Source organism: Mustela nivalis, assembly GCF_964662115.1.
Source record: "Mustela nivalis genome assembly, chromosome: 9".
Lineage (NCBI taxonomy): Eukaryota > Metazoa > Chordata > Mammalia > Carnivora > Mustelidae > Mustela > Mustela nivalis.
The window spans coordinates 116,854,285-116,867,712 of NC_139028.1; the positions used below are offsets into that span (position 1 = coordinate 116,854,285).

The 13,428-nt window shown below is 54.9% G+C and overlaps 1 protein-coding gene across 6 annotated transcripts in view; it reads left to right on the forward strand.

Moving 5' to 3' along the window:
* The first annotated feature begins 6,987 nt into the window (after positions 1-6,987).
* Positions 6,988-13,428, forward strand: part of PPFIA1 (PTPRF interacting protein alpha 1) — a 69,121-nt gene continuing 62,680 nt past the window's right edge. For 3 of the 6 annotated variants that reach the window (XM_082749144.1, XM_082749145.1, XM_082749149.1), the window contains exons 1-2: positions 7,030-7,240; positions 8,457-8,714. In XM_082749144.1, the coding sequence (XP_082605270.1) occupies positions 8,457-8,714 (258 nt within the window). In that variant the 5' untranslated portion in view covers positions 7,030-7,240. Of the gene's footprint in view, positions 7,241-8,456; positions 8,715-13,428 lie in introns of all 6 variants that reach the window. The other 3 variants (XM_082749147.1, XM_082749146.1, XM_082749148.1) reach the window with 2 other exon arrangements.

Here is a 13,428-nt window from a genome sequence, read left to right on the forward strand (position 1 = left end):
GCCCTGCCCGTGCCTGCATCTCAGGCTTCGGCCCCCAGGCCTGGGGGACGGTACGTGTCTGTTGTTTAAAGTGCCCAGACTAAGGGACTTGGTGACAGCAGCCCTAGCAAACTAATACACAGGTGCCAATCGCAAGCAAAAAGTGTTTTCAGCTTTTCCCATTCGTTGTTACATAAAATGCTAAGGTTTTGGTTCTAAATTAACTTGGTATTAGCCGTGAAGAGCGACCGCCGGGCTCTCCAAGACAAAGATCCAAAACGCACGTAGGAGCTCTTCGCTTGACAGATGGACTCATCGGGTAATCGACCCTGAGCTCACATCCGTCTGCCACTCTGGCTTCTCCCGGAAAACTCATTTCCTCCTCCACGTCATGGGAGACGCAGAAGGCTGAGGGGGGGGCCTGGGGACCCACAGCAACCTCCCCTCCGCTTCTTGACTCCGGGAATCGGCTGATGCGAGTCCGTCTCAAAGTCAGTCACCGGCCCCAACGCACATTATCTTCAAAGCAGAGGCAAGTTTTTTGCTCGTTCATCTCTTTCTCTACCTAGACCCCGAGCCCCGACGTCTCGAGTCATTGATGTATTTCCAGTGCGTGGCCCGCTGCCCGGCATAAAGTAGCTGCACACGAGCGCGTCTGCCAGACAAACAAGCGAAATGTCTAAAAATTGCACTGCCTCCCGTTTGTCGAGGCAGCTATAAAAGTTAACGTGATTTTCTAGAAAGATTTTATTTTTAAGGACTCTCTGCACCCAACGTGGGGCTCGAACTCACAACCCTCACACCGGCCGAGCCGGCCAGGCGCCCCAAAAGTTAAAAGCGAGCTTAAGGAAGTGTCAGGAAGAAAGAAAAGAGCTTTCCCGGTTGGATTGCCGCCGTCCGCAGGCCCCAGATGGAGCACCCGAGGGCACTGGAAGGCGGCGCTGGGTCAGTGCTCCTCTTGCCCGGGTGTGGCAGCAGTCATGGTCTCCCAGGGCCCAGCACATACTCCTCTCTAAGGCTCAGGAATCTTAATTATTCTGCAGCTTTCAGAACACTGTATTTATGTGCTGTTAAATGATGAGTGACCGGAATACACAGGTTCACGGGTTTTCTGTTAAAAAAAAAAAAAAATCACAAACACGTGGCTTCTTCTTTCCCTTTTCCTTTTTTTTCCTTAAAATTTTATTTATTTATTTATTTGGTGGAGAGCAAGAGTGCACAAGTCGGGGGGAGGGAGTGGGTCCGAGGGCGAGAGAAAGAATCAGGCTTCCCGTTGAGCAGGGAGCCCAACGCAGCACTCCATCATGACTTGAGCCAAAGACAGAGGCTTAAACCACTGAGCCCCCCAGGCACCCCCCACATGGCTTCTTCTCATTACAAACCATCATTCCGACAATATCACATATTTTAATACATGTAAAGGACCTCCCTCTGTTACAGACGTTGGATAATAGCAAACATTTAAAGAAGGAATTAACAAAAAAAAAACCTGCCAAATACAAATCATTAAAAACACTTAAAGATAATTCCACAAATGTCTACCATTAAAGGTTCGTTGCCCTGTCTGATCATCTTGATCCTTTGTTTCATGAGAAATATTTAAATCATGGAAAAATTTCTTTCAGGGGATTGATTCTGACAAATCTTTAGGCATCTGCACAAAGCATCGTCAAGTTGGACAAAAGGAGGGGTACTGGCTGCTTTTTTTTTTTTTATTGTGGTAAGAACATATGACACGAAGTTTACCATCTCAGCTATTTTGAACTGCGGAGCTCAGTGGTTTGAAGCACAATCACCTTGCACAGCCGTCCCCGCCCTCTGCCTCCGGAACTTTCCATCTTCCCAAACTGGACCTTTGTGGCCCTCCCCCGGCCCCGATGCCCACCGTCCACCCTCTGTCCCCCCGAGACACTGACCCCCTTCCCTCCCCTGCCCATCCCCTGCCGCTCTCCGTTCCCGCGAAGCTAACCACGGCAGGGACCTCTTCCAGGTGAAATATGTCCTTTGGTGACAGGTGTATTTCACTCAACATAACGTCCTCGAGTCTCACCCATGAGGCAACTTTTGGGTGGTGAAACTCTTTCATGGACTTGACGGGAAACTGTAGCGCACGGTGACTACTGGAACTTGGGGAAACGCCCGCCGGCGCTATTGGGGGTGCAGCTCCCACACCGTTCGGATCCCTCAGGAGGCTCCGTCGTCCCGCACGGAAGCAGGCGCCGCTGCCAGCCTAAGTACTTGATCTACTTATCCCTTAAAACACCACTCACGGGCTCTGTCTGAAGCAGGCTGTGTGTATAAACTCATTAATATTTATTTTCTTTGCAAGAATGAGTCACCCCTGGCAGAGGCTGAGTACAGGCACCCCCGCCCCCCCATCATCCGGCAGCCCCGAGCCAGCAAGGCTGCCGCCGTCTCACGCCCCACCTGCCAGAAACGCCCCTGGTCGGCGGCTCCCAGCTGTCAGCCTCGCCCTCCTAGGTGACTCCGTGTGACAGCATTTCCTGTCCTTGCTCGGACTGCACCAACCAGTAGCCCTTCCTGGTGATCAAGTTTAACTTTGTGAAGGCAGTTAACCACACTTCTCCCTTTTTCCAGCTTCCTTTTCCCTTCTCTTTCTCTTTTCTTTTTTCTTTTTCTTTTTTTTTTCTTCCTTTCCTTCCCTTTTCCTTTTCCCCTTCCTTCCTTCCTTCTTGTAGGCTCTGGCCTGATGCAGGGCTTGAACTCACGACGCTGAGGTCCAGACCTGAGCTGAGCTGAGGGGCCCACTGCCCCGCTGACTGAGCCAGCCAGACGCCCCCTTCTTTCCAGATTCCTGGACGGATCTTTCTGGCTATTTGGAGTTGGGAAACATATAACCTGCCTGAGAGATGGTGGGAAGAAATTCCTGTCTGGAAGCATGCTGGGCAGTGTGTCAGGACGTCCCGTGGCTGTCACAGATACCAGCCACACATCTCCCAGCGCTGGCTGCAAACGGGAGAGGGCGGTGGCCTCAGGACTTTCTCCGTCTGAAGAAAGACCGTGCAGGCTGTCCCTTATGTGGCACTAATGAGAACAGGGGCCAGGCCCTCTCTCAGCCTAGCGGGGACAAAGGGGAATGAGACACCAGTGGACTGGGACCAGCCCTGCTTCCCTCCAGGGGGGTGGGCAAGGCCCAGATACAAGGGACTTCCGCCGTGTGATGATCCCCCATATGGCCTTTCCCGACTCCCTGAGCCCTCACAGCCCCCCTCCAAGGTGGCACAATGATCTTCACTTCAGGAATGAGGAAACTGAGCCCAGAGAGGTCAAGCAACTTGCCTACGAGTACACAGCCATGGCCAAAAGAAGCAGAGCCAAGGTTGGAACCAGAGCTCCCGGCTCCAGAGTCTATGATGATGGTCTGAAAACACCACTCACAGAGGGAAAAGGTAACCAGCCAGGGAAGTCACCCCTGATGGGGGCCCAGGGCCCTCGGTCACCTCTTATTTCCAGCCTTGAGTCTCCCAAAGTCCCATCTTGGTGCTTCATGTGGCTGTTATTATCCCTGACAGGTGACAATATTGAGGCTTTTGTGCAAGTTGTGACATACCTTGCCCGAGGTCAAGGTAAAGGTGAGGGCCGAGGCTCCAGCCTAGCCCCGGGAGAGCTCGAACTACCTCTCTAGGCCCTTCCCCTTACCATAGCTGGGCATCGTTAAGAATGTGATGAACACAGTGAAGTTTTCAAGACACAAATTGCAGTTTATGAGTTGCTTTTAAAATCTAATTATATAGAAGAAAGGGACCGAAGACTTCATGCCCGTGTGGGAAAGAGCTGGGGACTCCCTGTGCCTGGCACTGTGCTGGGACAAGATGGCCGAGAGGCCCACAGACCCTTGGTGAGTGTCAGGGTCAGTATCTTGGTGGTCCAGCACTGGGCCAGGGGGTTTGTCCCAGCTTTGGGGGCCTGGGAATGTCCTTGGATGCTTTCAAAACCATCAAGAAAACCATCCTTGCAACCAGGTTTCGGTGCAAGCCCAACTTCCACGGAATCATCACCTGGGTGGGTGAGTTCATCTGTGGGGTCTCCGTGTCCTCACTGTACACCCGGGAGGGTGGAGTGAGGTTATCTGGGGGAAGGGGTCTCCATAAATGTTTTGCAAATGTGGTGTTTCCTGTCTGTGGCCTCGGGGATGGACACACACCCAACCAACCTCCCAACTGGCACACGTGAGATCATAATTCCAGGCCCGGGTAACAATGGGCAGTAGAGCTTCCACGGCAACTAGAACACTGTGGCTGGTGATCTCCCCAGCTCGCCGGCCACTTGGATCATTGTTTCCTCCTCCGTGGAGTAGGAAAGCTACAGGACAGATTGTGAATTACTTCGAGAATGGAAGAAGAAAAGCAAGTACGAGGGGTCTTTCCTTCCCTCTCTCCCTTTCTTGCCTCCCACCTCAGCGGGGACACACGGGAAACCCAAGCTGGGTTGACACTAGCAGCTGAAGTCACCAAGCCCGGCCCCCCCACCTCTTCCACAGGGGACTGGACTACTTGGGCAGCACTGGAGACCCACTGATAGATAGCTCTTCAGGGGTCCCTTAAAAGAGACCACTCCTTGGTCACAATAGCATAGCGGCTGGACCAGGAATCCAAAGTCCCCAGTTCACTTGCGGCTCCGGTTCCAGGTCTGCTGTGAACTAAGCAGGTGCCTGTGGGCGACCAGGACACAGGCTAGGCTATATACTCTGATCTTACAGGAACACTTCTGAGCTGCTTAAGTCTCTAGAAAGGAGAGGTGGCTCGGGTCAGGTTCAAGGCTGACAACTACATCATTGAGAGCTGAGCTGGTGGGCACGTTTGTAAAAAACACAACCCTGGGCGTAATACTGAACTATGTATCCCCTCCCCTCCCGTGTTACTGGGTTTTCTTTTTCTTCTTTCTTTCTTTCTTTCTTTCTTTCTTTCTTTCTTTCTTTCTTTCTTTCTTTCTCTAAGATTTTATTTCTTTATTTGAAAGGGAGGGAGAGCTCAAGCAAGGGGAGTGGCAGGCAGAGGGAGAGGGAGAATCAGGCTTCCCACAGGGTGGGGGGAGTCTGACACGGGACTCAATCCCAGGACCCAGGACCTATGGCCCAAGCCAAAGGCAGTCGCTTAACCAACTGAGCCACCCAGGTGCCCGGGTTTTCTTTATCAAACCTTCAACAGGAGTGTTAGAAATAATGTGCAAAATATTTCCCTTGCTCATCGTTTTCCTGATTGAAACTTACAAGGATGCCACCCATTCTCTAAAGTATTTTTTGGATAGTTACTTTGGGGAAAGAGTTTAGTTGGGCGGTATAGACGGATACGTAGAAAAGGCATTTTTGCTTCCCTAAAGCCAGTTTTCATGATTCATGCTTGGCTAGGTTATACTAAAAGAACATTTCGCAGCGGCGGGGGGCGGGGGGGGGGAGTCTTGCTTAATGATAGAAATAATGTACATTTATGATGAAGCGTCTGGAAAGCACAAAAGCACAGAGAAGGAAATGAAAAATGCCCACCGTTCCCCGCAAAGACCACTGCCACGTTCTGACAGATCTCTTTCTGGAATATATAAGTGTACGTGTACACATGGAAATGTGGAGGACTGATTGACTACGGTCAAATAGAAACATAGATGTTTGTCTTTTGTAACTCTGAGACTTAAAATGTAACTTTGCTTTTCAAAAATATTTTATTTCATGTAAAACTCTTTTTTTGTAAAATGTTATCACTTTGGTTAATAACGTTCCAGAGTTTTTCAGATACAAGGTAAGAAATTTTACATGATATGCTCTTCCTCTAAAGACAGACATTTTCTCCTTTGAACTTGGACTCACAGTTTGTAACACTTGAGGAGAGTTAGAAATTTTCCTTCGTTCCAGACCCTGGGCCAGGGGCACAAATCCCTATTTTTGTGCACCATTATTTATTGGACGAACGGACCCATGAATGAAAGAGGTCCTGGGCCCTAGGAGAGAAAGCCAGTCAGAGCCAGGCCTGTTGGCAGGGAGCTCTCAGTGGGAGTCAGGAATCCACGCACTCCCCACACGACCTTCACTTAGGCTCGGGTGACTTCGGGGGCTCCTGGCTCCCTCACCACCGGCACAGGAGCCAGTGGTCCTGGCAGCAAGGCCCTGGCCCTTCGGCCTGTCGAGAGTTTGTGCGGCAGGTGTCACCGTGAGGGGCCAGCATCTGCTTTGATTTATTAAAGGCGTGTTTATCATCTCTGTGTCTGCAAGAGCCAGCACGGCACTTGGCCCAGAACAGGCGTTTTTAAAACTTAAGTACAAACTAGAAGTATGAATAAGGACGAAGACCCCAACCACTGTAGGACCCCACCCGTTACAACATCCCCGGGGTAGGTCTTTGTCATTTCCGCACCCTGCAGATGGGGCACAGGCGGCCGTGGGCTCCCCGAGCTGCCCAGCTCCACACTCGGGGACAAGCATGTGCTGGGAGTCGAACCCGCCGTTCCCGGTTCCCAAGCCTGCTCTCCCCACACGGCGCCCACGGGCCTCCACAGCAAACGCGGCCCACCTGGGCCTCCGCAGGTACGGCAGGTAAGCCTCGGTGAGCGGGCCCCGCGCAGAACCGCGTCCTTCGGAGCCCTGTAAGGTTTGGTCCCGAGGAGACTCCGGTCCCCGAGGAGGCAGCCCGCAGGTCACCCGCAGGTGACCCGCACCTGGGCGCGCCCTCCTGTAAGGTGTGCGGACGTGCGTCTGGTAAGGGTCTGGCTCAGAACCTGATGCACAGTAGACGTTCGATAACGGCCTTTGGCTTGCCCCGCGGCTGGAAGGGGAGATCCGGGGTCGGATGCCTTCGCCAAGCTTCGGCAACAGCGAGACGACCCCCACCTGGACGGGGCGGGGCTGGGGGCGGGGCCAGGGCGCGGGAGTGGGCGTGGCTCCCCCCTCGCACCTAGCCAATCGTCGCTCGAGGGGCCCGGCCCGCCCACCTGAGAGGGCGGCGCTTGCGCACTCAGCCTCCGGGGCGCTCCTCCCGGGGGGGCGGGGCCGGTCGGCGGCGCTCGGCGCTGACGCTGCGCCGACGCGCCCGACGTCGGGCACGTTGACGCCGGCGACGCGCAGCCGGGCCCGCTCCTGCCGCGCTCAGCCAGTGTCCGGCCGCGGGCCGGCCTTAGTACTTGCGGCGCTGCGGGCCCGGGGCCGGCGGGCGCGGGCGCGGGCTGCCGTCGTCGGGCCCCGAGCTCGCCCGGAGCGAGCAGCCGCCCGCGAGCCGCCGCGGAGCCTCCTCGCCCGCTCCCGCCGGCGAGCAAGGTAAAGGAGCGGGAGACCGAGGCAGGCTCGGGGCGGAGCGCGGCCGAGGTCGCCCGGGGCGCCGGCCCCCTCCCCGCGGCGGGTGCGCGGCGCTCGCTGTCAGCGCCCCCGGGCGCGGGGGCGGGAGCCCGGCGGGACCCCTGGCCGACGCGCCCCGGGGGACCGGCTCTGGGGCCGCGCGCCGCCCCCTCCGCTGACCGCGGCGCCCCGGTCACCCGGGTGGCCGGGTCAGCCCCGGTCAGCCCGGCGCCGGGCGCGGGGGCCGAGGACCTGTGCCCGAGAGAAGCCGCGACCCGGGCTGCGCTCCCGTTGTCCGCGGTCCTCCCCGCCTCGGGGTCCGGGGACTGTGCGGCGCCCGGCGCGGGTGCGAGGGGGACCGAGGTCGTGGTGTCGCCGCCCGGCGCGCCGTGCTCGGCAGCGGCTCCTCGGGGGTCCAGCCTCCGGCCCGGCGCCCCTTCCTCTCGGGCCGGCCTTGGCAGCGTCCCCGTGCTCCCCTTTCACTTTTCCTTCCTTCCTGGCCGTCCGCGGCCGCAGCGACCGGCTCCGTGTCCGTCGTCGGAGTTTCCTTTCTTTCCCTCTTTTGGGCTGTGAACTCACGTAGTTGGGGTGCCGCACCGCCGCACCTTGCAGCCGCTGGAAAACACCTTTCCCGGCGCGGAACGAGCCCGGTTCCTTTTAGCGCTCGGCCGGTGGGGCCCGAGGGTTCAGGGAGCCGTCCGTCCTCCGGGAGCGGACCGCACACATTCCTGTAGGGTGCCTGGTGGGTTTCGTATGGTCAGTTTCCCGGGCTCTCTGCTCCTTCTGGGCTTTTCCCGAAAAAGGATTGGGCGGCATGTGCTTCGACCTCTCTCTCCCGCACCGGGAAATAGGGAAAAAAAAAAAAAAAAGGGTTACAGAAGCACACTTGTTTCCAGCAACTGGGAAGTAGGGCTTCGCAAACAACATGCCACAGGGTTTGTTCTTCATGGGAGCGGACTCTCCGGGGTCTTTACTCCTTCCCCGGATTACTGCCCGCCGTGATGTGCTCCTCTTGTGGGTTGCGGACTCCACACTCCGGTGTACCTTTGCCCCCACTTATTTATATTCAGAGTAAAGCCAGAGCTGAGAAGAAAGAGGCTGCCTGTCAGCCTTCGGTGTATTAGTCACACAGACTTGCAGGTTTGCGGGAGCCCCTGTTTTGCACTTAATGACTAGAGCCTGGGTCTTTTATTTCAAGATGATGTGCGAGGTGATGCCGACCATCAGCGAAGCCGAAGGCTCCCCAGGAGGAAGTCATGGGTCCCGCTCTCCATCACAGCCCGACACGGATTCACATTTCGAACAACTGATGGTGTCCATGCTGGAAGAGAAGGACCGTCTTCTGGACACGCTGAGAGAGACTCAGGAAACGCTGGCATTGACCCAGGGGAAGTTGCACGAGGTTGGTCACGAGCGAGACTCCTTGCAGCGGCAGCTCAACACTGCGCTCCCACAGGTATGGATGCTTTGCACCTGGAGCTCCACAGATTCTGCTTTTCCTCTCTTGTGTCTTGTGTGTTTTTATGGTTCCTCTGAGTCTGTGACGTTTGACTGGTGTTTCAAAGCCTCTTCTTGAGGAGCCGAGCGAGGACGTCACGACAGGGAGGAGAGAACATCACCCACGAAAGCGTAAGGCGAGTGGCACCGGGTGCTTGGGTGCTCGCAGCTGCCCGGGTGCCACTTGACTCAGCCGTAGTCCGCGCCTTTGTGGCCCTTCCAGGTGGGCCTGCCGAAGCGCACGTTCGTGCTCCCGCCGTCCGGCTGCCGTGCTCGGTTGGTGAATGAGTACTTGCTAGCCCGAATGCGTTTCTTGGCTGCAGTCGGTTCTCCTGAAAGATTGATAAGCCAAACGCTTGCATTTCCTCCTCAGCAGTAATAGCCTGGCGGTAGGGCTGCCGTGCTCCCTCTCCGTGGGCTCGGAGGACCATCACAGTTCTTCTCGTGCGAGCCTCACCAGTTCTGTGGTTTGCACAGGTTGGGTTTTATTACCGCGAGCTCGAAAGCATGGGCCAGATGATGCGCCACCGGATTTTAGTGTCTTTGTCAACTTTTCAGTAGATTTTGCTTTCTTGTTTCATGATTGTTATGTGTCTTAGTGTAATTTGAGGCCGTGCACTGAAGTGCATATCAAACACTTAAGTATTTGATCAGGTCGATTTTTGGAAGACGGAGCATACGTGACCTGCCAGAAGGGACAGGAGTTCCATGTTGTCCCCGGTTGCCACGACTGCTCCGTGATTTGTTTTTAGCTACTGCTCAGTGTGCTGTAGCCTGGAAGCTCTTCGTTCAGTGGAGAGTGCAACACTGGCCACACCCACTAAGCCCCTCCCCACCTGCCCACCTGCCCAGCTCCCTGCCTCCCCTCCCCACTGCCTGCCTCAAGGCCTGAGCACCTGAGAGCACCTGGGACTACCCCTGCCCAGCAGGAAGAATAAACTGTGGTACGTTCACGCCAGGAAACCAGGTGCTGGTCACAAGCACGTGTTCGCTAAGTGAAAAAAAGTTTTCTGAAATGTACACTCCCCGCTGTGACTTTCTCTGAGTGTGTTGTCGTCGAAGTTTGTTAACGGATGTTATTACTTGCTCACAGACTGTGCTGGCAGTCCAGGTGCCTTTGCTCACAGAGCTGTCCGCCGCACTACGCCACCAGACTTGCGTCAAACGCTGCAGCAAGCAAAGTTCCCCGAACCGTTTACTAAATGGTTCCTCTTTCTCAAATGCTGCTCTCAGGTGCTCAGGCCTTGAGGCAGGCGGCACCTGGACGGAGAGACAGAACGTGGCCAAGTTTCCTGGAAGCCCCCTCCGACCCTCTCGCAGCACTTGGGCCCCAAAGCTTACCCGTGGTCTTGACTTTGCGCCATCGATGGCGTTGGTGTGCTCTGATCTCTTGTAAATGAGACAGTCATTGAGCACTGTGCTTGTGCCGTGTGTCTGTCTGGCCCCTTGTAGCTTTGCTCATTCTCGCCGCGGTCTAGTCCCTGGCGCAGACGTACACCAGTTTCTTCCTCCCGCTGGGCGTGGGCAGTCCCAGGTGCTTGTTGGTGCCGGTGCGTGTGCTCCGAGGGGCGGTGTCGCTGAGTGAGTGCGTGTTTGTCCCCCACCCACGGTGTGTGCGTGCTCGTGGCCGTCCGACCCTTGGTGGTGTCAGTTCCTGCATTTTAGCTGTCTGGTGGGCGTTACGGGGCGGGAGGCTGAGTGTGCTGTGGGCTGTGCTCGCTGCTGCCCGACGTCAGGTGAATGCGCAGGGGCAGGTCTTCTGTGTGCGCTTGTGGGCTGCTTGGATATCTTCTTCTTGAAATAATTACCTCTTGCCCATGTTTCGATGGGGTTGTCTGCTTTGTTCTTTATTGGTTTGAAGGAGTTCTTTGTATTATTTTGAATACATATATGAATGGCAGACTTTTTTTAATAGTCTTGTGGGTTTGCCTTTCATTCTCTCAGGGCTGTCATTTGATAAGTTTTTTCCTTTCCAGTGCAACAACCATTTCTATTTTTCTGGTTTCTTGCCTTGGCTCGGATCTTCAGTGCAGTGTTGGGCAGAAGCGAGCAGAGTAGGTGTCCTTGTGTCCCTCCCAGGACCGGAGAGAGAACTTGCAGTGGCTGACCATCGCCTGTGACACCGGCTGTGGCTTTACTGGGATGTTTGTTATCAAAATATGAAAGTTCTCCTCTGTTTTTAGTTTGCTAAGGTTTTCTTTTAAATCATGAATTAATTACATTAAGTTTTTTTAAATGTGTTCTCTGCATTTTTGGGATAAGTGACTTTGTTGTTGTTGTTGTTAGTGTGGTGATTTAATTTAAAATTTTTTTGCCACATGATGATAATCCCGACTTGATCTCTGTGTATTCTCTTTTTGCTGGATTTTATTCGTTAATATTTTGCTTAGGATTAATTCATGAGGGAGGTTGGTCTATAGTGGTACTTTCTTGTATTGTCCTTGTTAGGTTTCCGTGTTAAAGTTCGTGCTGGTCTCATAAAACAAGGTAGAAGTGTTCCTTGTGTGTTCCCAGAAGGGTTTGTGTGAGCCTGATGTTTTCTTCCTTCAGTGTTTGGAAGAGTTGTTTGGCAAAACCAGCTGGTATAGGGCTTTCCTTGTGAGAAGGTTTTCAATCTCAGATTCATTTTTTTTATGCGGAAATAGGATTCTTCTGACTTTATATTTCTTCTTGTGTCTATTTAGAGAAGGCCTATTTTTCCCTAAGAACTTGCTCAGGTTGGGGCCCCTGGGTGCCTCAGTGGGTTAAGCTTCTGCTTCATCTCAGGTCATGATCCTCGGGTCCTGGGATCAAGCCCCGAATCAGGCTCTCTGCTCAGTGGGGAGCCTGCTTCCCCCTTCGGCTCAGGTCATAATCCCGGAGTCCCGGGATCGCGTCCCACATCTGGCTCCCTGCTTGGCAGGGAGTCTGCTTTCCCAGCTGGCCTCTCTCCTCCAATGCTCTCTCTCGCTCTCTCTCATTCCCCCCGCCTTAAATAAATACATAATCTTTAAAAAAAAAAAAAAAACAAACTATACAGTTAGAATAATGGGGTTGAAAGCAAAGTAATTGGTCACATAATTGTATGAAATTTGATATTCCATTAGGTTCATTTGCTTCTGTTTATTCCTAATTTTAGGGTTTGGATTTATTCTTTTGGAGTCGTTTTCAAATACCTGAAGCATGTACATGATTGAACAGTCAGAACTCCAGAAAAAGGCACTGTCGGGAGTCTTGCCCCCCCCCCCACCCGAGTCACCCCCCTCCAGCGGGTGGAGCGGCCGCCCTGGTTTCGCCTGTGCTCCTGGAGCCTTTGGTAACTGTGCCTGTTTCACCCTCAGAGATGGGGCCCAGCTAAGCTTTGTCACCACTGGCTCTGCTCGTTCAGAGATGTGGACAAAATGTTTCCACTCTGTAGGTTTTCTCCCTGTAGCTAGGAAGCCGGCTTTTGGCTGAATTCTGCAGGCTGAGATTGTGGTTCATCTGGCAGGCGAGGTCCGCCCATGCCTTCTTACTCTTGGCTGTCAGGGTCTCATTCTCATTCTGAGGAGGAAATGACATTTTGCTCTGAAAAGAAATTTGGGAGCTTGAAGCATGTCTTGCATTTTCAAGTTTTTGTGCTTTGCAAATGGGCTAATTATCCCTCCTGCTGTGTAGTTTGAAACTGTTGCCAACAGAAATATAAAAATTGATTTTGGGCAGTGGCATGCTGAAGTTGAATGTGTGTATGAAAGCTGAAGTCTGGGCGGCCTGGGTGGCTCAGTCGGTTAAGGGGCTGAGGGGTCCTGGGATCGAGTTCCACATCGGGCTCCTTGCTTGGCGGGGAACCTGCTTCTCCCTCGCGCTCTGCCTGCCACTTTGCCTCCTTGTGCTGTCTCTCTCTGTCTGACAAATAAATAAATAAAATCTTAAAAAAAAAAAAAAAAAGAAAGAAAGACAGTTGCGGTCTCCTTGAGGCTCATCTGTATCCCGAGGCATTGATTTCTCTTGAAATCGTCAGGCGCCGTTACGAAGCTAGGGCACCTCTTCACGCCCCTGCGGGAAGTTTGTGGGGGAGCAGGGATGGCAGGTCAGGTCCGGGTGTCCTGTGTGCCCTGAAGTAAACAGAGAAGTGGCGGGGAAGATGGTTGTGACGAGCCTGAGTGTTCCCTGAGCCGTGTGGTATGCCGTGGAGGGCTCCACTGCTGACACCCGTGGACGCTAATGGCCCAGACACGCTGTGCGGCGTCCCGAGCTCGCTCCGTGCCCGCACCGCCACCGCCCACACGCGCTGCAGGGCGGCCGCGGGCAAGCTGGTGCCCCCGGCGTCCTGCTGTCGGGCGGCGCGGCTCCCTCGTCGCGCCGACGGGCCGCTGACAGCAGGCACGCGGGGGCGCCCAGCGCGTCACTGTCGCGCCCGCCGAGTCTGCGGGCCGCTCCCGCCCGTGCCCCACGCGCCCCGACGCCCCCGAGCTCCGGGCGGCCCCGCAGTCTCTTCAGCTGAGCCCAGGGCTTGCGTGCGGGGTCTCCCTCGTGACCTCAGCCCTGAGCATCCAGTGTCCTCGTCCGTCCCGGGGGTGGGGGGCACCAGCTCCGCGTTCACTGAGCAGACGTCGTGCGCGTCTGCCTCGTGCGGGGGGCCGGGGGGCCGGGGGCCGGGGGCCGGCTGCCTGGGAGACGCAGTAGGACGATAGCCCGCGCGGCAGCCGCAGCCT